The sequence below is a fragment of the Scyliorhinus canicula genome, chromosome 22 (assembly GCF_902713615.1).
Source record: "Scyliorhinus canicula chromosome 22, sScyCan1.1, whole genome shotgun sequence".
NCBI lineage: Eukaryota > Metazoa > Chordata > Chondrichthyes > Carcharhiniformes > Scyliorhinidae > Scyliorhinus > Scyliorhinus canicula.
Genome location: NC_052167.1, coordinates 28281723 through 28304598, shown reverse-complemented (window position 1 = coordinate 28304598; position 22876 = coordinate 28281723). Strand labels below are relative to the sequence as shown.

Below are 22876 nucleotides of genomic sequence, written 5' to 3'. Positions count from 1 at the left end.
AGAAACAGGAAAGGAGAGGTCACCCTGTTAGGGATTTTCTATAGGCCTCCGAAAAGTTCCAGAGATAGAACATAGAACATAGAACATAGAACAGTACAGCACAGAACAGGCCCTTCGGTCCTCAATGTTGTGCCGAGCCATGATCAACCTACTCAAACCTACGTATCCACCCTATACCCGTAACCCAACAACCCCCCCCCCTTAACCTTACTTTTATTAGGACACTACGGGCAATTTAGCATGGCCAATCCACCTAACCCGCACATCTTTGGACTGTGGGAGGAAACCGGAGCACCCGGAGGAAACCCACGCACACACGGGGAGGACGTGCAGACTCCACACAGACAGTGACCCAGCCGGGAATCGAACCTGGGACCCTGGAGCTGTGAAGCATTTATGCTAACCACCATGCTACCCTGCTGCCCCAAAGATGTAGAGGAAAGGATTGCAAAGATGATTCTGGATGGGAGCGAAAGTAACAGGGTAGTTGTTATGGGAGACTTTAACTTACCAAACATTGACTGGAAACGCTATAGTTCGAGTACTTTAGATGGGTCAGTTTTTATCCAATGTGTGCAGGAGGCTTTCCTGATGCAGTATGTAGATAGGCCACTGAGAGGCGAGGCCGTATTGGATTTGGTACTGGGTAATGAACCAGGACAGGTGTTAGATTTGGAGGTAGGTGAGCACTTTGGTGATAGTGACCACAATTCGGTTACGTTTATTTTAGTGATGGAAAGGGATAGGTATATACCGCAGGGCAAGAGTTATATCTGGGGGAAAGGTAATTATGATGTGATGAGGCAAGACTTAGGATGCATCGGATGGGGAGGGAAATTGCAGGGGATGGGCACACTGGAAATGTGGAGCTTGTTCAAGGAACAGCTACTGCGTGTCCTTGATAAGTATGTACCTGTCAGGCAGGGAGGAAGTGGTCGAGCGCGGAAACCGTGGTTTACTAAAGTAGTTGAAACACTTGTCAAGAGGAAGAAGGAGGCTTATGTAAAGATGAGATAAAGGATCTGGATCGGCGCAGGCTGAGAGGGCCGAAGGGCCTGTTCGTGTGCTGTAATTTTCTTTGTTCTTTGAGACGTGAAGGTTCAGTTAGGGCGCTCGAGAGTTACAAGTTAGCTAGGAAGGACCTAAAGAGAGAGCTAAGAAGAGCCAGGAGGGGACATGAGAAGTCTTTGGCAGGTAGGATCAAAGATAACCCTAAAGCTTTCTATAGATATGTCAGGAATAAAAGAATGACCAGGGTAAGAGTAGGGCCAGTCAAGGACAGTAGTGGGAAGTTGTGCGTGGAGTCCGAGGAGATAGGAGAGGTGCTAAATGAATATTTTCCGTCCGTATTCACACAGGAAAAAGACAATGTTGTCGAAGAGAATACTGAGATACAGGCTACTGGACTAGAAGGGCTTGAGGTTCATAAGGAGGAGGTGTTAGCGATTCTGGAAAGAGTGAAAATAGATAAGTCCCCTGGGCCGGATGGGATTTATCCTAGGATTCTCTGGGAAGCTAGGGAGGAGATTGCTGAGCCTTTGGCTTTGATCTTTAAGTCATCTTTGTCTACAGGAATAGTGCCAGAAGACAGCAGGATAGCAAATGTTGTCCCCTTGTTCAAGAAGGGGAGTAGAGACAACCCCGGAAACCAGTGAGCCTTACTTCTGTTGTGGGCAAAGTTTTCGAAAGGTTTATAAGAGATAAGAACATAAGATAGGATGTATAATCATCTGGAAAGGAATAATTTGATTAGAGATAGTCAACACGGTTTTGTGAAGGGTAGGTCGTGCCTCACAAAACTTATTGAGTTCTTTGAGAAGATGACCAAACAGATGGATGAGGGTAAAGCAGTTGATGTGGTGTATATGGATTTCAGTAAAGCGTTTAATAAGGTTCCCCACGGTAGGCTATTGCAGAAAATACGGAGGCATGGGATTCAGGGTGATTTAGCAGTTTGGATCAGAAATTGGCTAGCTGGAAGAAGACAAAGGGTGGTGGTTGATGGGAAATGTTCAGACTGGAGTCAGTTACTAGTGGTGTACCACAAAGATCTGTTTTGGGGCCACTGCTGTTTGTCATTTTTATAAATGACCTGGAGGAGGGCGTAGAAGGATGGGTGAGTAAATTTGCAGATGACACTAAAGTCGGTGGAGTTGTGGACAGTGCGTAAGGATGTTACAAGTTACAGAGGGACATAGGTAAGCTGCAGAGCTGGGCTGGCAAATGGAGTTTAATGCAGAAAAGTGTGAGGTGATTCATTTTGGAAGGAATAACAGGAAGACAGAGTACTGGGCTAATGGTAAGATTCTTGGTAGTGTGGATGAGCAGAGAGATCTCGGTGTCTATGTACATAGATCCCTGAAAGTTGCCACCCAGGTTGGTAGGCTTGTTAAGAAGGCGTGCGATGTGTTAGCTTTTATTGGCAGAGGGATTGAGTTTCGGAGCCATGAGGCGATGTTGTAGCTATACAAAACTCTGGTGCGGACGCATTTCGAGTATTGCGTGCAATTCTGGTCGCCGCATTACAGGAAGGATGTGGAAGCATTGGAAAGGGTGCCGAGGAGATTTACCAGAATGTTGCCTGGTATGGAGGGAAGATCTTATGAGGGAAGGCTGAGGGACTTGAGGCTGTTTTCGTTAGAGAGAAGGTTAAGAGGTGCCTTAATTGAGGCATACAAAATGATCAGAGGATTAGATAGGGTGGACAGTGAGAGCCTTTTTCCTCGGATGGTGATGTCTAGCACGAGGGGACATAGCTTAAATTGAGGGGAGATAGATACAGGTCAGATGTCAGAGGTAGGATCTTTACTCAGAGTAGTAAGGGCGTGGAATGCCCTGCCTGCAACAGTAGTAGACTCGCCAACACTAAACGCATTCAAATGGTCATTGGATAGGCATATGGACGAAAAGGAAAAGTGTAGATGGGCTTTAGAGAGGTTTCACAGGTCAGCGCAACATCGAGGGCTGAAGGGCCTGTACTGCGCTGTAATGTTCTATGTTCTAAGTAAAGGTTATTCTCAGGGTAGTTGTCATGGGTGACTTTAACTTTCCAAATATTGATTGGAACCTCTGTAGGTCGAACAGTTGGGATGGGGCAGTTTTTGTACAGTGTGTGCAGGAGGGTTTCCTGACACAATATGTGAATAGGCTGACAAGTGGCAGGGCCACATTGGATTTGGTACTGGGTAATGAACCGGGCCAAGTGTTAGATTTGGTTGTGGGATAGCACTTTGGAGATAGTGACCACAATTCGGTGTCTTTCACTATTGCAATGGAGAGGGATAGGGCCATACGGCAGGGCAAGGTTTGTAATTGGGGGAGGAGTAATTGTGATGCGATTAGGCAAGAATTAGGGAGCATAAGATGGGAACAGAAACTGTCAGGGAAAGGCACAGAGCTTGTTCAAGGAACAAATACTGCGTGTCCTTGATAGGTATGTCCCTGTCAGTAAGGGAGGAAATGGCCGTGTGAGGGAACCATGGTTCACAAAAGAGGTTGAATGTCTTGTCAAGAGGAAAAAGGAAGCGTATGTAAGGATGAGAAAACAAGGTTCAGTTGGGTCACTTGAGGGTCACAAGGTAGCAAAGAATGAGCTAAAAAAAGGGCTTAGTAGAGCTAGGAGGGGGTATGAGAAGTCCTTGGCGGGTCGGATCAAGCAAAACCCCAAGGCTATTTACTCTTATGTGAGAAATAAAAGAATGACCAGGGTGAAGTTCGGGCCGGTCAAGGACAGTAGTGGGAACTTGTGCATGGAGTCAGAAGAAATAGGACAGGCGTTGAATGAATACTTTTCTTCAGTGTTCACCAAGGAGAGGGGCCATGTTTTTGAAGATGAGAGTGAGATACAGGTGGGCAGGCTGGAGGAGGTAGATGTTCTGAGGAAGGATGTGTTAGCAATTTGAAAAACCTGAGGGTCGACAAGTCCCCTGGGCCAGGGTTCTTTGGGAGGTAAGGGATGAGATTGCAGAGCCTTTGGCTTTGATCTTTGGGTCCTCACTGTCCACGGGTAGAGTGCCAGAGGACTGGAGACTGGCGAATGTTGTTCCTCTGTTCAATAAAGGGAATAGGAATGACCCTGGTAATTATAGGCCAGTTAGTCTTACTTCGGTGGTCGGTAAGTTAATAGGAAAAGGTCCTGAGGGATAGGATTTAAACCATTTGGAAAGATGCAGCTTAATCCAGGATAGTCAACACGGATTTGTGAAGGGTAAGTCTTGCCTCACAAATTTGATTGAATTCTTTGAAGATGTAACTAAGTGTGCAGATGAAGGTAGAGCAGTTGATGTCGTATACATGGATTTTAGTAAGGCGTTTGATAAGGTTCCCCATGGTCGGCTCATGAAGAAAGTAAGGAGGTGTGGGACAGAGGGAAATTTGGCCAATTGGATAAGTAACTGGCTATCACATAGAAGACAGAGGGTGGTGGTGGATGGAAAATTTTCAGACTGGAGACCAGTTACCAGCGGTGTACCACAGGGATCAGTGCTGGGTCCTCTGCTATTTGTGATTTTTTATCAATGACTTGGAGGAGGGGGCTGAAGGGTGGGTCAGTAAATTTGCTGATGACACCAAGATCGGTGGAGTAGTGGATAATGTGGAGGGCTGTTGTAAGCTGCAAAGAGACATTGATAGGATGCAGTGCTGGGCCGAAAAATGGCAGATGGAGTTTAACCCTGATAAGTGTGAGGTGATTCATTTTGGTGGAAAAAAAATTGAATGCGGATTACAGGGTCAACGGCAGGGTTCTGAGGAATGTATAAGAACAGAGAGATCGTGGGGTCCATGTCCACAGATCTCTGAAGGTTGCCACTCAAGTGGATAGATGCGTGAAGAAGGCTTATAGTGTGTTAGCGTTTATTAACAGGGGGCTTGAGTTTAAGAGCCGTGAGGTTATGCTGCAACTGTACATGACCCTAGTGAGACCATATTTGGAGTATTCTGTGCAGCTCTGGTCACCTCATTATAGGAAGGATGTGGAAGCATTGGAAAGGGTGCAAAGGAGATTTACCAGGATGCTGCCTGGTTTGCAGAATAGGTCTTATGAGGAAAGGTTGAGGGAGCTGGGGCTTTTCTCTTTGGAGCGGAGGAGGATGAGAGGCGACTTAATAGAGGTTTATAAGATGATGAGGGGGATAGGGAGAGTGGACGTTCAGAGACTATTTCCTCGGGTGGATGTAGCTGTTACAAGGGGACATAACTATAAGGTTCAGGGTGGGAGATATAGGAGGGATATCCGAGGTAGGTTTTTTACTCAGAGAGTGGTTAGGGTGTGGAATGGACTGCCTGCTGCGATAGTGGAGTCAGACACTTTAGGAACTTTCAAGCAGTTATTGGATAGGCACATGGAGCACACCAGAATGACAGGGAGCGGGATAGCTTGATCTTGGTTTCGGACAATGCTCGGCACAATATCGAGGGCCGAAGGGCCTGTTCTGTGCTGTACTGGTCTATGTTCTATGTAAATATTATATGGTAAAATCAAAACAAAACATCTCAACCTGACTTACAATCATTTCACTGTCCAATATGTCCACTTACACCTCAAATACGGACTTTCCTACAGATATTTGGGCAGCATGGTGGCACAGTGGTTCATACTGCTGCCTCACAGCGTCAGGGACCCGTGTTCGATTCCAACCTCGCGTGACTGTGCGGAGCCTGCACGTCCTCCCCGCGCCTGCGTGGGTTTCCTCCGGGTGCTCCGGTTTCCTCCCACAGTCCAAAGATGTGCCGGTTAGGTGGATTGGCCATGCTAAATTGCCCCTTAGGGTGGGGCTGCAGGAATCGGGCGGGGAATTGGGCCGAGGTGGGGCGGTCTTTCAAAGGGTCGGTGCAGACTCGATGGGCCGAATGGCCTCCTTCTGTGCACTCTCTGACTCTGTGCAAGTTCTTCAAGGTAGTTTCTGCATGTCAAGCTGTACCTCTGATATTATACCGTGGGGGGGGGAGGGGGGGTCACTGCATGAACACTGCTGCCTCACAGAGGGGGAATGCTGGCATTCCGATCACCCATCAATACCTTTAGCTACCAATTGGAATGGGTCTTCATCTTTTACCAATGGATTACAGCAATTTAATCTTCGCAGAATTAATTGTTTGTTTCCCCTGCACAAATCCTCACTATTTCTCGGATTTGGATTCCCGAATCCCAGCCCAGTACTTAATCCCAGGCTTTCCGGCTGTTTGGCAGCGACCACTCACATGTGCTGTCCATTCTCCCTTTCGGAGGGAGCATTTCCATCATTGACTCATAGATGTCCTCGTCACAGCCGGGGTTTAAGGTGCATTTCATCAAGATATCCTTAGTCACGATTGCCATGGACTCGTACAAGTCTTCGTCTTCTTCCCCCTCAACGTTCCCGCACAGTTCCTCTTTGAGGTGAGTCTTCAACATGTCAGCAGTCTCCTGCGAAAAGTAACCGTGACGATTAAGGTGAATCGCTGAAGAGAAGGGAGCCTCAGAAATAATACTGCCTCCCAATCTGACCAGGGGCAACGGGCTGAGTTTCCCCAGCCCCGTGATGAAGGAATTGAACCCCCCCCCCTCCTCCTCCAGGGACCATTCCGAAGGATTGGCTACGACCAAGATTGACTGCACACTTCACAGAGGTTTGACCACATCTAACAGGGCTGACACGCTAGTGGCAGGAGTGAGGGAGGGCAACACCGTCAGACTGAGGGCACTGCGGGAGGCTGACACTGAGGGAGGGACGGCACTGTGAGAGGGTGATACTTTGCTAAGTTCAGCACTGGGGAGGGCGATCCTGTTTGGGGGGGGGGCACAAGGGAGGGTGAAGGGGCGGCCCTGGGGGAAACCAATGCTGTGGGAGGTGGGTGGGGGGCCTATGCTGTTGGAGGGGCAGCATTGGGATTCGCAATCAGAGGGGCAGCACTTCGGGAGGGGTAGGTAGTCAATGAGGTAACACTGGGGCGGGGGGGGGGTGTAGTTGGAGGGGCATCACTAGGGGAGGGGGCGACACCAACTCTCTGAGATATAAAAGACCGACACTTTTTGAAGAACAGTTGGGGCTCTGTCCTTACTGTCCATCAACGAACATCACCAGAAGGTGCGGAGGGGACGCGAGGAAGAACTTTTTTTACGCAGAGGGTAGTGAGAGTCTGGAATTCGCTGCCCGAGTTGGTGGTGGAGGCAGAGACCCTTTTAAAAAGTACCTGGATCTGCACCTTAAGTTCTGTCAGCTACAGGGCTGTGGACCGGGTACAGGAAGGTGGGATTAGAAAGGGCATCTGGGTGTCCTCGGGCTGGTATGAACAAGATGGGCTGAATGGCCTCCTTCTGTGCTGTAACCTTTCTATGATTCTATCCTACGACCTGATCGTTATCGCACCCCGGCGAGTGGGAGATTACTGTGTGCTGATTGGCTGTCACGGTTTCTCCATTACCCCAGCGTGCAACTTCCAAAACACTTCATCGGCTGTCACATTCCTGGAGCTGTCCCGTGATCGGGAACATCCCAAACCTGCCCGTCTCCCACAGTGGAGGAGAGGGGGAAGGTGGTGGAGAAGGAAATTGGGAGGAAGGGGTACTGAAGGGGTCGGAGGGGAAAGAAGGGTGCGGAGGACAGGGCCCCCTATTGTTTGTCATTTATATAAATGACATAGATGACTATGTGGGGGGGGGGGGGGGGGGGGTCAGTAAGTTTGCGGATGGCACAATGATTGGCCGGGTGGTTAACAGTGAGATTGAGTGTATTGGGCTATAGGAAGATATATCTTAAGATATAGGGGGCCTCACGGTAGCAGGGGCCTCACGGTAGCATGGTGGTTAGCATCAATGCTTCACAGCTCCAGGGTCCCAGGTTCGATTCCCGGCTGGGTCACTGTCTGTGTGGAGTCTGCACGTCCTCCCCGTGTGTGCGTGGGTTTCCTCCGGGTGCTCCGGTTTCCTCCCACAGTCCAAAGATGTGCGGGTTAGGTGGATTGGCCATGCTAAATTGCCCTTAGTGTAAGGTTAATGGGGGGATTGTTGGGTTACGGGTACACGGGTTACGAAGGTTTAAGTAGGGTGATCATTGCTCGGCACAACATCGAGGGCCGAAGGGCCTGTTCTGTGCTGTACTGTTCTATGTTCTATGTTCTATATAGACGGGATGGTCAAATGGGCAGAAAAGTAGCAGATGGAATTTAACCCTGAAATGTGTGAGGTGATAGGATTTGGAATGAGTAATTTAAAAAGGATGCATTCACTGAATGGCCAGACACTGGGAAGTCCTGAGGAACAAAGGGACCTTGGCGTGTTTGTCCATCGATCTCTGAATGCAGAAGGGCAGGTTAATAGGGTGGGTGAAAAAGGCATATGGGACACTTGTCTTTATCAATCGGGGCGTAGATGACAAAAGCAGGGAGGCCATGTGGGAGTTGTATAGAACTTTGGTGAGGCCACAGCTGGAGCACTGTGAGCAGTTCTGGTCACCACATTATAGGAAGGATGTGATTGTACTGGAGGGGGTGCAGAGGAGATTCACCAGGATGTTGCCCGAGATGGAACATTTCAGTTATGGAGAGAGGTTGGATAGGCTTGGGTTGTTTTCACTGGAGCAGAGAAGGCTGAGGGGCGGCCTGATCGAGGTGGACAAGATTATGAGGGACGTGGACAGGGTGAATAGGGAGCCGCTGTTCCCCTTAGTTGACGGGTCAGTCACAAGAGGACTCCAGGTTCAGGATGAGGGGCAGGGGGTTTTGGAGGGGATTTGAAGGAAATCCATTTTTTACCCAGAGGGTGGTGACGGTCTGGAATGCACTGCTTGGGAGGGTGGTAGAGGCGGGTGATGTGTCATGTTCTCTGGGATAACACAGGCTGCAACTGGATGCAGCTTTAACCAAAAGATACTCCAGACCTTGAAGTCAGTTCAATCTGATTTATTTAACCAGTAGCACAGTTAGCACAGTTCTCGATGAGTTCGACTCTCTGCTAACCGAAGTGTGGTTACTCCGTCTGACTGAACCAGACTAGCTCTCAGCCACGTGCTGGAGGTGTGATACTGTACATACACCCTGACTCACTCTGTAGATGCTCATCAGTGGAAAGAGGCGGAGTGTGAGCGCCTCATGCTTTTTATAGTGAGATACCACCCCTGAGTGTCCTGCCTGCTGATTGGTCATATCCTGTTCTCTGTGTTCATTAGCTGCCTGTCTGCATATCATAACAGCGGGTCGCCTCACATCCTTTAAAAAGTACCTGGATGAGTACTTGGCACGTCATAACATTCAAGGCTATGGGCCCAGGTTCTGGTGAATGGGATTAGGTGGGCAGGTCAGGTGTTTTGCATGCGTCGGTGCAGACTCGATGGGCCGAAGGGCCTCTTCGGTGGATTGGCCATGCTAAATTGCCCGTAGTGTCCTAATAAAAGTAAGGTTAAGGGGGGGTTGTTGGGTTACGGGTAGAGGGTGGATACGTGGGTTTGAGTGGGGTGATCATGGCTCGGCACAACATTGAGGGCCGAAGGGCCTGTTCTGTGCTGTACTGTTCTATGTTCTATGTTCTGCGCTGTATTATTCTGAGACTGTGAATGGCCTCCTGCTGCACTGTCGGGATTCTATTCCATTTCTCCAAACTGTACTACATGTTTCCAAAACATCTAAACACAGAATTTCATCCATAATTTCAACCTTCCCATGGTTTTCCTTCTCTTCATCACACTTTTGTCTGCATTTTCCCTCCGATACGCCAACAAAATACAAATAACTTCCCCCAAGCTCAATTATAAGAGAAAGACCGATTGGAAAATTGAAGGTAGCTGCTCCAATCATTCCCGACTCACGCACGGCATTGACAAATTGGCCGGAATTTTTACGTGGAATTTACAGTGCAGAAGGAGAACATTCGGCCAAGCGAGTCTGCACCGGCTCCTGAAACGAGCACCCTACCCAAGGTTAACACCTCCACCTTATCCCCATAACACAGTAACCCCACCCAACACTAAGGGCAATTTTGGACACTAAGGGCAATTTATCATGGCCAATCCACCTAACCTGCACATCTTTGGGCTGTGGGAGGAAACCGGAGCACCCGGAGGAAACCCACGCAGACACGGGGAGAACGTGCAGACTCCGCACAGACAGTGACCCAAGCCGGAATCGAACCTGGGACCCTGAAGCTGTGGAGCGATTGTGCTATCCACAATGCTACCGTGCTGCCCCTTGACACCATTTCTGTCCGATATTAGTTTACAGTCCTCTTCAATGTCATCCAACTCCTGGGAAACCAGCCCAGCCCTTTAATTGTGAATATTCAGAAAGAGAGCATCCTTTTAGCCAGAACGAAGAGGTTTCTCCCAGATATAGATGGCCGTGTGGAGTGGGGAGTACGGAGGGAGGGCTGATAAATGCCCGCCCCCCTCCACATGGCCAGGGGTTTGATCAGGTCCCAGTGCCTCCTCCTGGGCGGGTCAGACAGCGAGCAAGACAACTAACCCAGCTGGAAAGACCCCTGCGATTTGTCCCTTGCTACTATCACTGTGAAAAACATTGACGTTTCTGCAGCACCTTTCGCAATCATGTTTGTGCTGAGTGAGTTGTTTGGCGAAAGTTTCAGAACCAGCTGACTGTAAATGGCAGACTGGCCACTGGGGGCATTCACGCTGCAGACAAGAGCAGGTTGGTGCACTCTGACCTGCGATACCAGGATGTCACCACTGACCAATTAAACAATTTGCCATTTGCTCAACCCATGATTTAAAAAAAATAAATTTAGAGTACCCAATTATTTTTTTCCCCAATTAAAGGGGCAATTTAGCGTGGCCAATCCACCTACCCTGCACATAGAACATAGAACATAGAACACTACAGCACAGTACGGGCCCTTCGGCCCTCGATGTTGTGCCGACCTGTGAAACCATCTGAAGCCTATCTGACCTACACTATTCCATTTTCATCCATATGTCTATCCAGTGACCACTTAAATGCCCTTAAAGTTGGCGAGTCTACTACTGTTGCAGGCAGGGCGTTCCACACCCCTACTACTCTCTGAGTAAAGAAACTGCCTCTGACATCTGTCCTATATCTATCACCCCTCAATTTAAAGCTATGTCCCCTCGTGTTGGTCATCACCATCCGAGGAAAAAGACTCTCACTGTCCACCCTATCTAACCCTCTGACTATCTTATATGTCTCTATTAAGTCACCTCTCAGCCTTCTCTCTAACGAAAACAACCTCAAGTCCCTGAGCCTTTCCTCGTAAGACCTTCCCTCCATACCAGGCAACATCCTAGTAAATCTCCTCTGAACCCTTTCCAAAGCTTCCACATCCTTCCTATAATGTGGTGACCAGAACTGCACGCAGTACTCCAGGTGCGGCCGCACCAGAGTTATGTACAGCTGCAGCATGACCTCGTGGCTCCGAAACTCAATCCCCCTACTGATAAAGGCTAGCATACCATATGCCTTCTTAACAGCCCTATTAACCTGGGTGGCAACTTTCAGGGATTTATGTACCTGGATGCCGAGATCTCTCTGTTCATCTACACTACCAAGAATCTTGCCATTAGCCCAGTACTCTGCATTCCTGTTACTCCTTCCAAAGTGAACCACCTCACACTTTTCCGCATTAAACTCCATCTGCCACCTCTCAGCCCAGCTCTGCAGCTTATCTATGTCCCTCTGTATCCTATAACATCCTTCAGCACTATCCACAACATCTTTGGGTTGTGGGGGGGGGAAACCCACACAAACACGGGGAGAATGTGCAAACTCCACACGGACAGTGACCCAGAGCCTTTGACCTCGGCGCCGTGAGTCAGCAGGGCTAACCATCGTGCTGCCCCTTGCTAAACCCATAATTCATTAAAGTTTCATAGAATGCCTCAGGTGCAGAAGGAGGCCATTCGGCCCATCGAGTCACCACCAACCCTCTTGAAGAGCACCACTAAGGGCCAATTTAGCATGGCCAATCCACCTAACCTGCACATCTTTGGACTGTGGGAGGAAACCGGAGCACCCGGAGGAAACCCACGCACACACGGGGAGAACGTGCAGACTCCGCACAGACAGTGACCCAATCCGGGAATCGAACCCGGGCCCCTGGAGCTGTGAGACAGCAGTGCTAACCGCTGTGCCACTGGCACGTCCTAAGATTTCTAATTCCTGGAACGATTCAGAGCTTCCTGAAATCAGGGATACCCTTTCTGAACTGTCCCTACAGGAGCCCAAGGAAACTACCCAATTAACTAAATCCCCCTTCACCCGAAAACCCGATGATGTCACTAGCTGTTGTCAAAGCCCCGGGGTGGGGGGGGGGGGCGCAGAATTCATGGGAATTGGGAATTATCAAAGTCATCAAGGCTCTGACGTTGTCGGGCTGGATGTTGTGCGGACCTGATGGAGAGAAGAGAGATAGAGAGAGAGAACGAAAGATAGAGAGAGATAGAGAGAGAGAGAGAGCGAGAGAGGGAGAGAAGAGAGAGATAGAGATGGTTAGAGATAGAGATAGTGAGATACAGAGATAGAGAGAGAGAACAAAGATAGAGATCGAGAGAGAGATAGAGTGAGAGAGAAAGAGAGAGAGAAGAGAGAGAGAGAGATAGAGAGTTAGACATAGATAGAGAGAGATAGAGAGAGTTAGACATAGAGAGATAGAGATAGAGATATAGAGTTAGAGATAGAAAGAGATAGGTAGAGAGAGAGAGATAGAGGGAGAGGAGAGGAGAGAGAGAGAGAAATAGAGCTAGAGATAGAGAGAGAGACCACAGGGAGACCGGGGAATGAAAGCTCTGACAGAGGGACAAAGCAGCTGGGATAAGGGGCTCAATGAGAGAGCGAAAGACTGGGGAATGGAGGGTTAGAGAGAGAGGGAGACTGGGGAATGGTGGGTGAGGGGGAGAGGGAGACTGGGGAATGGAGATTTGGGAGCGAGGGAGACTGGGGAATGGAGATTTGGGAGCGAGGGAGACTGGGGAATGGAGATTTGGGAGCGAGGGAGACTGGGGAATGGAGATTTGGGAGCGAGGGAGACTGGGGAATGGAGATTTGGGAGCGAGGGAGACTGGGGAATGGAGATTTGGGAGCGAGGGAGACTGGGGAATGGAGATTTGGGAGAGAGGGAGACTGGGGAATGGAGGGTTAGAGAGAGAGGGAGACTGGGGAATGGAGATTTGGGAGCGAGGGAGAATCGGAACGGAGAGCACCCGGAGGAAACCCACGCAGACACGGGGAGAACGTGCAGACTCCGCACAGACAGTGACCCAAGCCGGGAATCGAACCTGGGACCCTGGAGCTGTGAAGCCACAGTGCTAGCCACTGTGCTGCCATGGAGAGTGAAACTGGTGAAGTAATGTTTTCATTGGTGGGATGATGGGGGAACCTGGGCCAAGAAATCTCATTGGAGAGGTTTCAAACTGAGCTTTATTGGACGTGGGATCTTTGACCAGATGTGATTCTTGGGGCATGTCAAAGGGAATGTGAGATACTTTTGTAAAGTTCTTGGGGCAGTGGGGGATAGGGTGATAGGAGTCGGCATCAGTACAGAGGGCCGAATGGACTCCTGTGATCTAATTTCTAATAAAAGCAAATAACTGCGGATGCTGGAATCTGAAACCAAAGAGAAAATGCTGGAAACTCTCAGCCGGTGTGGCAGCATCTGTAGGGAGAGAAAAGAGCTAACGTTTCGAGTCCAGGTGACCCTTCATCAAAGCCCAGCTCTCCCTCCCTCCCAAACCAGCTTTGACATCTCCCTGCAGATGCTGCCAGACCTGCTGTGATTTTCTCTATGGTTTCTAATTTCTAATATTCTATTAAAAACATCCTTTATTGAGAGCAGCCCAGGGGGTGACTTTGTAACGTTAGTGCTCAGCACTGAGGGTAATGGGCCTGTGAGCATCTCGTCAATCTGAGTACTCCGCCCTCCCAAATCGATTCAGGTCAGTCTGCGCCACAGGATTTAACAGGTGGAGTCCACATGCAGATCACCTCCGACTTTGGGGGCGGCTGGGTGGCACAGTGGTTAGCACTGCTGCCTCACAGCACCAGGGACTCTGGTGCGATTCCGGCCTCGGGTGACTGTCTGTGCGGAGTCAGCACTTTCTCCCCGTGTCTGCGTGGGTTTCCTACGGGTGCTCCGGTTTCCTCCCACAGTCCATAGATTTGCAGGTTAGGTGGATTGGCCGTGATAAATTGCCCCTTAAGTGCCAAAAGGTGGGGTTACTGGGATAGGGTTGGGCATGGTAAGGTGGTTTTTCCAAGGGTCGATGGGCCAAATGGCCTCCTTCTGCACAGTAGGGTTTCTATGAAGGGATTAGATACAGCTCTTGGGGCTAAAGAGAGAAATGGGTATGGGTGGAAGGCGGGATCAGGGTATTGAACTTGATGATCAGCCATGATCATAATAAGACCATAAGACACAGGAGCAGAATTAGGCCACTCGGCCCATCGAGTCTGCTCCACCACTCAATCATGGCTGATATTTTTCTCATCCCCATTCTCCTGCCTTTTCTCCATAACCCCTGATCCCCTTATTAATCAAGAACCTATCTATCTCTGTCTTAAAGACACTCAGTGATTTGGCCTCCACAGCCTTCTGCGGCAAAGAGTTCCACAGATTCACCACCCTCTGGCTGAAGAAATTCCTCCTCATCTCTGTTTTAAAGGATCGTCCCTTCAGTCTGAGATGGTGCCCTCTGGTTCAAGTTTCTCCTACTAGTGGGAACCTCCTCTCCACGTTCACTCTATCCAGGCCTCTCAGTATCCTGTAGGTTTCAATAAGATCCCCCCTCATCCTTCTAAACTCCAACGAGTACAGACCCAGAGTCCTCAACCGTTCCTCATACGACAAGTTCTTCATTCCAGGGATCATTCTTGTGAACCTCCTCTGGACCCTTTCCAAGGCCCCAGTACATCCTTCCTTAGATACGGGGCCCAAAACTGCTCACAATACTCCAAATGGGGTCTGACCAGAGCTTTAAACAGCCTCACAAGTCCATCCCTGGTCTTGTATTCTAGCCCTCTTGACATGAATGCTAACATTGTATTTGGCTTCCTAACTGCCGACTGAACCTACACATTAACCTTAAGAGAATCGTGAACAAGGACTCCCAAGTCCCTTTGTGCTTCTGATATCCTAAGCATTTCCCCATTTAGAAAATAGTCTCTGCCTAAATTCCTCCATCCAAAGTGCATAACCTCACACTTTTCCACATTGTATTCCATTTGCCACTTCATTGCCCACTCTCCTAGCTTGTCCAAGTCCTTCTGCAGCCCCCTTGCTTCCTCAATATTACCTGTCCCTCTACAGATCTTTGTATCATCTGCAAGCTTAATGAATGGCGGAGCACGCTCGAAGGGCCGAATGGCCTCCTCCTGTTTCTATGTTTCAGAGTCACCACCTTCACATGAAATGAAATGAAATGAAAATCGCTTATTGTCACAAGTAGGCTTCAAATGAAGTTACTGTGAAAAGCCCCTAGTCGCCACATTCCGGCGCCTGTGCGGGGAGGCTGTCACGGGAATTGAACCCTCAAAGCCAGCGATTGGAACTGGAACTGGAATTGAAACCAGAGTCCAAGGAGGCAGGGAGACGGATTGGGTCTGTTAAAGGGGCCTTCGACTGGGGAATCTGAATTCAGGGTTTCTGGATGACGTTTCAATGCGAAAATCAGAGGTTCTAGGTTATCGGCTATTGCAATTCTGACTAGCAGTTACAGCACAGTGCATTATTGCATTAACGAAAGTTTTAATGGGAACCTTGCGGTTTAGTTGTCAGGGCTGTTTTAATAAGTTACAGAAGCTGCCACGAGCAAAAATACTCAACCTCAGACCTGGGCCCAAGCTTTGTGGGATAAATTACGTAATGATTGTAGAAGTCACATGATCAGGTGGCATGTGGTCAGGCATCACATGGTCAGATGTCACACGGTCAAAGCCATGTGATTGAACCTGCAGGAATGTCTGAAGCCAGAGTTGTCGAGCTGATGGAGAGATTTGAAACATTAACCCGACCGCCCTTGACCCGCTCGCGGGTGGTCAGAGTTCCAGCATGTTGTCCTTTGAAGCAGCTAATGGAGTGCGTTCACTTTCACAGGAAGGGCGAACTTACGAATTGCTCAATGCCAGTGGAGAGCCTCGGGGACGTAGGGGGGCATAGATTTAAGGTACGAGGGGCAAGGTTTAGAGGAGATGTACGAGGCAAGTTTTTTTACACAGAGGGTAGTGGGTGCCTGGAACTCGCTGCCGGAGGAGGTGGTGGAAGCAGGGACGATAGTGACGTTTAAGGGGCATCTTGACAAATACACGAATAGGATGGGAATAGAGGGATACGGACCCCGGAAGTGTAGAAGGTTTTAGGTTATAAGACCAAAAGATCATAAGGCATATAGCAGAATTAGGTCACTCGGCCCATCGAGTCTGCTCCACCATTCAATCATGGCTGAGATATTTTTCTCAGCTCCACTCCATCCAGTCACTCCTGTGCAACGCAGCTTTAATGAGACCCCTCGCAAACCAAATGGGGCCTTATGCAGCCTCAGAAATCCATCCCTGGTCTTGTATTCTAGCCCTCTCGACATGAATGCTAACATTGCATTTGGCTTCCTAACTGCCGACTGAACCTGCACGTTAACCTTATGAGAATCTTGAACAAAGACTCTCAAGTCCCTTTGTGCTTCTGATTTCCTAAGCGTTTCCCCATTTAGAAAATAGTCTATGCCTCCATTTCTTTTATTTAAATCCCTCCACAGCCTCAATTCACTCGGCCTCGGCTCAGCCTCCTTCCTCCTGGACCTCGACAGATTAACCATAAACACCTTTGCTCTTCCCTCAATCTAAACTCCTCGGCCCCACCCTAAACTCCCCCAACCTCTCTCCAAACCCCTCAGCACCTCCCTAAACCCCCTCGGCCACACCCCAAACCCCTCAACTCCTCCCTCAACCCCCTCAGCACCTCCCTAAACCCCCTCGGCCACTCCCCAAACCCCCTCGGCCCCACTCTAAACTCCCCCAACCTCTCTCCAAACCCCTCAGCACCTCCCTAAACCCCCTCGGACCCTCGCTAAACCCCTTCGGGCCCTCCCCAGACCCTCCCTAAAACCGCCTCGGCCACTCCCCAAACCGCCTCGGCCACACCCCAAACCCCTCAACTCCTCCCTCAACCCCCTCAGCGCCTCCCTCAACCCCCTCAGCTCCTCCCTCAACCCCCTCAGGTCCTCCCTCAACCCCCTCGGACCCTCGCAAAACCCCTTCGGACCCTCCCCGGACCCTCCCTAAACCCCCTCAGCCACTCCCCAAACTGCCTCGGCCACTCCCCAAACCCCCTCGGCCACACTCCAAACCCCTCAACTCCTCCCTCAACCCCCTTGGCTCCTCTCTCAACCCCCTTGGCCCCTCCTTCAACCCCCTCGGCCCCTCCCTCAACCCCCTCGGCCCCTCCCTCAACCCCCTCGGCCCCTCCCTCAACCCCCTCGGCCCCTCCCTCAAACCCCTCAACCCCCACAGCCCCTCCCTCAACTTCCTCAGCCCCTCCCTAAACCTTTCGGACTCTCCCCAAACCCTCAACCCTCTCACCTCCCTCAATCCCATCAGCCCCTCCCTCAACCTCTCCCTGAACCCCTTTGGCCCCTCTCTAAACCCCTCAGCCCCTCCCTCAACCTCTCCCCAAACCTCTCAGCTCCTCCCTGAACCCCCTCGGCCCCTCCCTAAGCCCCCCCCCTGCCCCCCCTCCCCAAACCCCCTCGGCCCCTCTGTAAACCCCCTCGGCCCCTCCCAAACCCCCTCGGCCCCTCCCTCAACCCCTCAGTCCCCCAAAACCCCCTCGGCCGTCCATTCCCTTCCCTGACCTCAGGATGACCCGACACATTTACAACATAGGAAGTCAGGCAGCCAGCGTTCACACAGCGAACTCCCACAAACAGGGAAGCGATAACGAATAAACGATCTCTGTTTTCAGTGATGATGACTGAGGGATAAAAGGCTGGCCAGGCCACCGGGAATAACTCTCCATACCAGCCTCCCGGGGTGGTTTATGTCGAACAGATAATGGCTCAGCTGAGTGGTGGCACCTCCGACAATGCAGCCTTCCCTCAGTCCTGCATTCGAACATCAGCCTTTATCTCTGTACTCAGCTCCTGGAGAGGGGGGGGGGGGGGGTACGGCAGGGAATCTTCCATTCTGGAGACTAGGCCCGTTGTCGGGAGTAGAGGTTGGGGTGAGTTCAGCTGGAGGGCTGAGTGACTGACCACTCGAGGCCTTTTACTGCTCAGTTCATTCATTTTGCAGCCCCGAGCGGCGTACTGAATCCTGCGGTGTGATGGGCAGGAGGCTGCCCGTCCCAACGTTACCCTGGAGTCGCCAATGTCCGATAGCCATTCACTTTGCCACTGTCCCCCCTTGACTCCTACCTCATTCTGACCCACTCCCCTGAGCCCAGCCCAGTCTGTGCTACAGCCAGCCAATATCACTCAGTGAAGGCGAAAGCAGCATCTACCGACCGCAAAGTCCAGGATAAAGTCTCCCTCGCTCATGCACACCACTTCTGCAGAGTGGGGGCAGCACGGCAGCATGGTGGCTAGCATAAATGCTTCACAGCTCCAGGGTCCCAGGTTCGATTCCCGGCTTGGGTCCCTGTCTGTGCGGAGTCTGCACGTCCTCCCCGTGTGTGCGTGGGTTTCCTCCGGGTGCTCCGGTTTCCTCCCACAGTCTAAAGATGTGCGGGTTAGGTGGATTGGCCATGCTAAATTGCCCTTAGTGTCCTAAAAAGTAAGGTTAAGGGGGGGGGGTTGTTGGGTTACGGGTATAGGGTGGATACGTGGGTTTGAGTAGGGTGATCATTGCTCGGCACAACATCGAGGGCCGAAGGGCCTGTTCTGTGCTGTACTGTTCTATGTTCTAATTCTAAAGGTAAAGTCACCACAGTCCCAGATGACCACAGGCTGCTTTCCCCTTTGAGGAGGGGGGGGGGGGGGGGGGGGGGGGGGGGTGCTGACTGGTGGTACGAGGGGCGAGGTTGAGCAGGCCGTGAAAGTGAACGTTCGAGATTGCTGCCGGCGGGGCCGCTAAGTTCAGCGGGGAGTCCGCTGTGTTGGGCCTCCAGCGAGAATTCATGGGGTGCAAATGGGGTCCTCGACGCAGCCCCGCGGGGCAATCAATCCGACTTTAAGCCGCAATGAGGTGCCAAACTAATTTCCCGACATCGGGAAACTGATTTTGGCCCACTGCCAAACCCGGCTCCCCTGCCCACCACACGCTTCTGCCAGTGGGGGGGGGGGGGGGGGGGGGGATTCCACCCAGAATGCTCAGAGTCAGACAGGAGAATGCTCATTCAGTGCAATGAGGGAACAGTTTTAAATTCGGCGGGTTGGTGCAAACTACCCAGGGAAACCTGCCGCTAATCACAACTCTCTCGGTGTAAAGCCAGGAATCTTTTTTTTTCACTATTAATGGTGGCACAGTGATTAGCACTGCCGCCTCACAGCACCAGGGACCCGGGTTTTATAATAATCTTTATTAGTGTCACGAGTAGGCGTACACTAACACTGCAATGAAGTTACTGTGAAAAGTCCCTAGTCGCCACATTCCGGCGCCTGTTCGGGTACACGGAGGGAGAATTCAGAGTGTCCAATTCACCTAACACGCACGTCTTTCGGGACTTGTGGGAGGAAACCGGAGCCCCCGGAGGAAACCCACGCAGGCACGGGGAGGACGTACAGACTCCACACAGACAGTGACCCAAGCCGGGAATCGAACCCGGGACCCTGGCGCTGTGAAACAACAGTGCTAACCACTGAGCTACCGTGCCTTATGTGTCTGTCCGTGTGGAGTTTGCCAGGGTTTCCTCCGGGTGCTCCGGTTTCCTCCCACAACCAAAGATGTGCAGGTTAGGTGCATTGGCCCATGTTAAATTGCCCCTGAGTGTCTCAAGGTTAAGTGGGGTTACTTGTTTATGGGAATAAGGTGGGGGAGTGAGTCTGGGTGGGGTGCTCTATCAGAGGGTCGGTGCAGACTCGATGGGCCAAATGGCCGCCTTCTGCACTGAAAGGGCACTATGTTTCCCAGCGCCAGTCATGCCCCATTCTAACCATGCAAATTCCTAGTGATTTCCAGCCAATAAATAGTAGAATATGTTTAGCAACTGTGATAGTCAAATCAAGCAACCTTTATCAAGCATCAAACATCAGCAGTTTTAACTCACACATCTACGACAAGATAAGGCAAGTGCATTCAGACACACAGCACCTGTTACATCCTGTCACTATTAACACTTTGACTTGTGCAACGCTCTCAACGTGCAGCTCAGAGACTTTGGCTGACTTCGGAATAAAAGATTGGGGCGGCATTCTCTGGTCTCTGGCGTTCGGCCGGAGAATCCCTGTTGGTGATGAAATCGGGGCGGCGCCGCTTTCATGATGCTCCGCCCCCTCCAAAGCGGCGCCTCCCCCCATGCCGTATCGACGGCCTCAGGATGTTACCTGGGGCCAATGCCCGACGCCCCACCCTCGACCGGCCAAGTTACCGACAGCGTCAGTCGCCTGCGCCATTTCTTGTCGGGAACTGGGCGCGGTGAGCGCGGACACACTCCAGCGCTGCCACAGTGGGTGGGGGAGCCGATCCCTGGGCAGGGGGGACTTTGGCAGGGGCTGGGGGCATTGTTGGAGGGTGGTCCGGGGGCCGCGAGCCTGGGCAAAGAGGTGGGGGGGGGGGGGGGGCACAATTTTGCGGGCCGGGTCCGTGAGCGGCCGGCGCCGTGTTGCACAGCGCGGCCGCGGTAGGTCGCCGGCGTGGGCACTCGCGGCCACAGACCCGGCAATTCTCCGGCTGTATCGGAAGCTAGAGCCAGTTGCTCTCCGCTGCCGGCATGCCAATCCCCCCCCCCCCCCCCCCCCCACCCCACCCCCCCACAAAACGGAGGATAAAATGCCACGGTTCCCATTCTGGCAGCAGGATATAGCCTGAAAAAAGGAGAATCCAGCCCTGAATTCTGATAGAGACAGTCCAAATTCTCTGAGTGACTCATATCTCCTCTAACAAATAACCACCCCTGGTCAGCTGACTCCCGGAAGCACAGTGGGGCGCTAATACTGAGGTGGTGGATACTGAGTATTCGGCAACCACAGTGTCAGATCATGCCCCGCACTGGGTGGATCTTTGGGTTAGTGTGGAGAGAGGACAACGCCCGCTGTGGAGGCTGGATGTGGGGCTGCTAGCGGACGAAGCGATCTGTGGGCAGGTTAACAAGTCCATCCAGAACTATCTGGAAGCAAATCATACAGGGACTGTCCCAGTCTCTGCAGGGACGGCCTGGGAAGCTTTGAAGGCAGTGGTCAGAGGGGAATTAATCTCGATACGGGCCCACAGAGAAAAGGCAGAACGGGCTGAGAGGGGCAGGTTAGTGGGGGAGACACTCCAGCTGGACAGGAGATACTCGGAGGCCACGGACGCGCGATCTGTGAGTACGGGGAAAAGGCAAGCAGAATGTTGGCGCACCAGCTCAGGAAAAGAATGGCGGCTGGGGAGATAGGTAAAGAGTAGAGACGGCAACACTGCCCTGGACCCAGCGGGGGTGAACGAGGTGTTTAAGGACTTCTATTGTAAATTATATGAGTCAGAACCCCCGGCTGGGGTGGAGGAGATGAGGCAGTTTCTAGATCAGTTGAGGCTCCAGAGGGTGGAGGAGGACCTGGTGGAAGGGCTGGGAGCCCCAATTGAGATTGAGGAAATAATCAAGGGGTTGGAGGGCATGCAGTCGGGCAAGACCCCGGGGGCCTGACGGCTACCCGGTGGAATTCTATAAGATGTTTTCAGAGATATTGAGCCCACTGCTGGTGAGGACATTTAATGAGGCAAGAGAGAAGGGAATCCTCCCCCCAATAATGTCGCAGGCCACGATTTCACTGATCCTGAAACGGGAGAAGGATCCGGAGCAATGACGGTCATACAGGCCGATTTCTCTACTGAATGTGGATGCCAAACTGCTGGCCACAAGGATAGAGGAGTGTGTCCCGGGGGTGGTAGGGGAAGACCAGACGGGATTTGTTAAGGGGCAGGCAACTTAAGGCCAATGTTCGAAGGCTGCTCAATGTTATTATGATGCCCTCAGAAGGAGAGGAGGCGGAGGTGGTGGTGGCGATGGATGCGGAGAAGGCTTTTGATTGGTTGGAGTGGGAGGCGCTGGGAAGGTTTGGGTTTGGTGAGGGCTTCATTGACTGGGTGCGGTTGCTCTATCAGGTACCAGTAGCCTGTATGCGTATGAACCAGCTGAGGTCGGGGCATTTTAAACTGCACAAAGGACAAGGCAAGGGTGCCCCCTCTCCCTGTGGCCATGGCGTTAAGAGCCTCTAGGAACTGGGAAGGGCTGGTTCGGAGGGGGGTGGGGCGTGGCGTGGAGCACCAGGTCTCACTCTACGCAGATGACCTGCCCCTGTACATTTCGGACCTGTTGGAGGGGTCGGGGGAAGTAGGCAATCTTTTCAGGGTATAAATTGAACGTGGGGAAAAGCGAAATGTTTGCGATCCAGGCAAGAGGACAGGGGAAGAGACTGGGAGAGCTGCCGCTTAGAATGGTAGGGAAGAGCTTTCGGTATCTGGGAATCCAGATGGCCCAGGAATGGGAGGCACTGCACAAGTTAAACCGATCCCGGTTGGTAGAACAATGGAAGGGGACTTTAAGAGATGGGACATGCTCCCGCTATCACTGGCGGGGAGGATACAGACCGTAAAAATGACGGTCCTCCCCAGATTTCTGATTGACTTTCAGTGCCTTCCCATCTTCATCCGTAAGGCCTTTTTCAAGCCGGTAAATAAGGTGATTTTGGGCTTTGTGTGGGCGGGTAAAACCATGCGAGTGAAGAAAGTGTTGCTGGAGCGCAGTCGGGGTGGGGGGGGGGGGGGGGTTGGCGCTGCTGAACCTCTGCAACTACTACTGGGCGGCTAATATAGC

At 51.4% G+C, this 22876-nt stretch overlaps 1 protein-coding gene across 1 annotated transcript in view; it reads right to left on the bottom strand.

The window, feature by feature from the left end:
- Positions 1-22876, bottom strand: part of pik3ap1 (phosphoinositide-3-kinase adaptor protein 1) — a 184939-nt gene that overhangs the window by 38092 nt on the left and 123971 nt on the right. The window contains exon 7 of the mRNA XM_038783277.1: positions 6202-6441. Within this exon, the coding sequence (XP_038639205.1) occupies positions 6202-6441 (240 nt within the window). The remainder of the gene's footprint in view (positions 1-6201; positions 6442-22876) is intronic.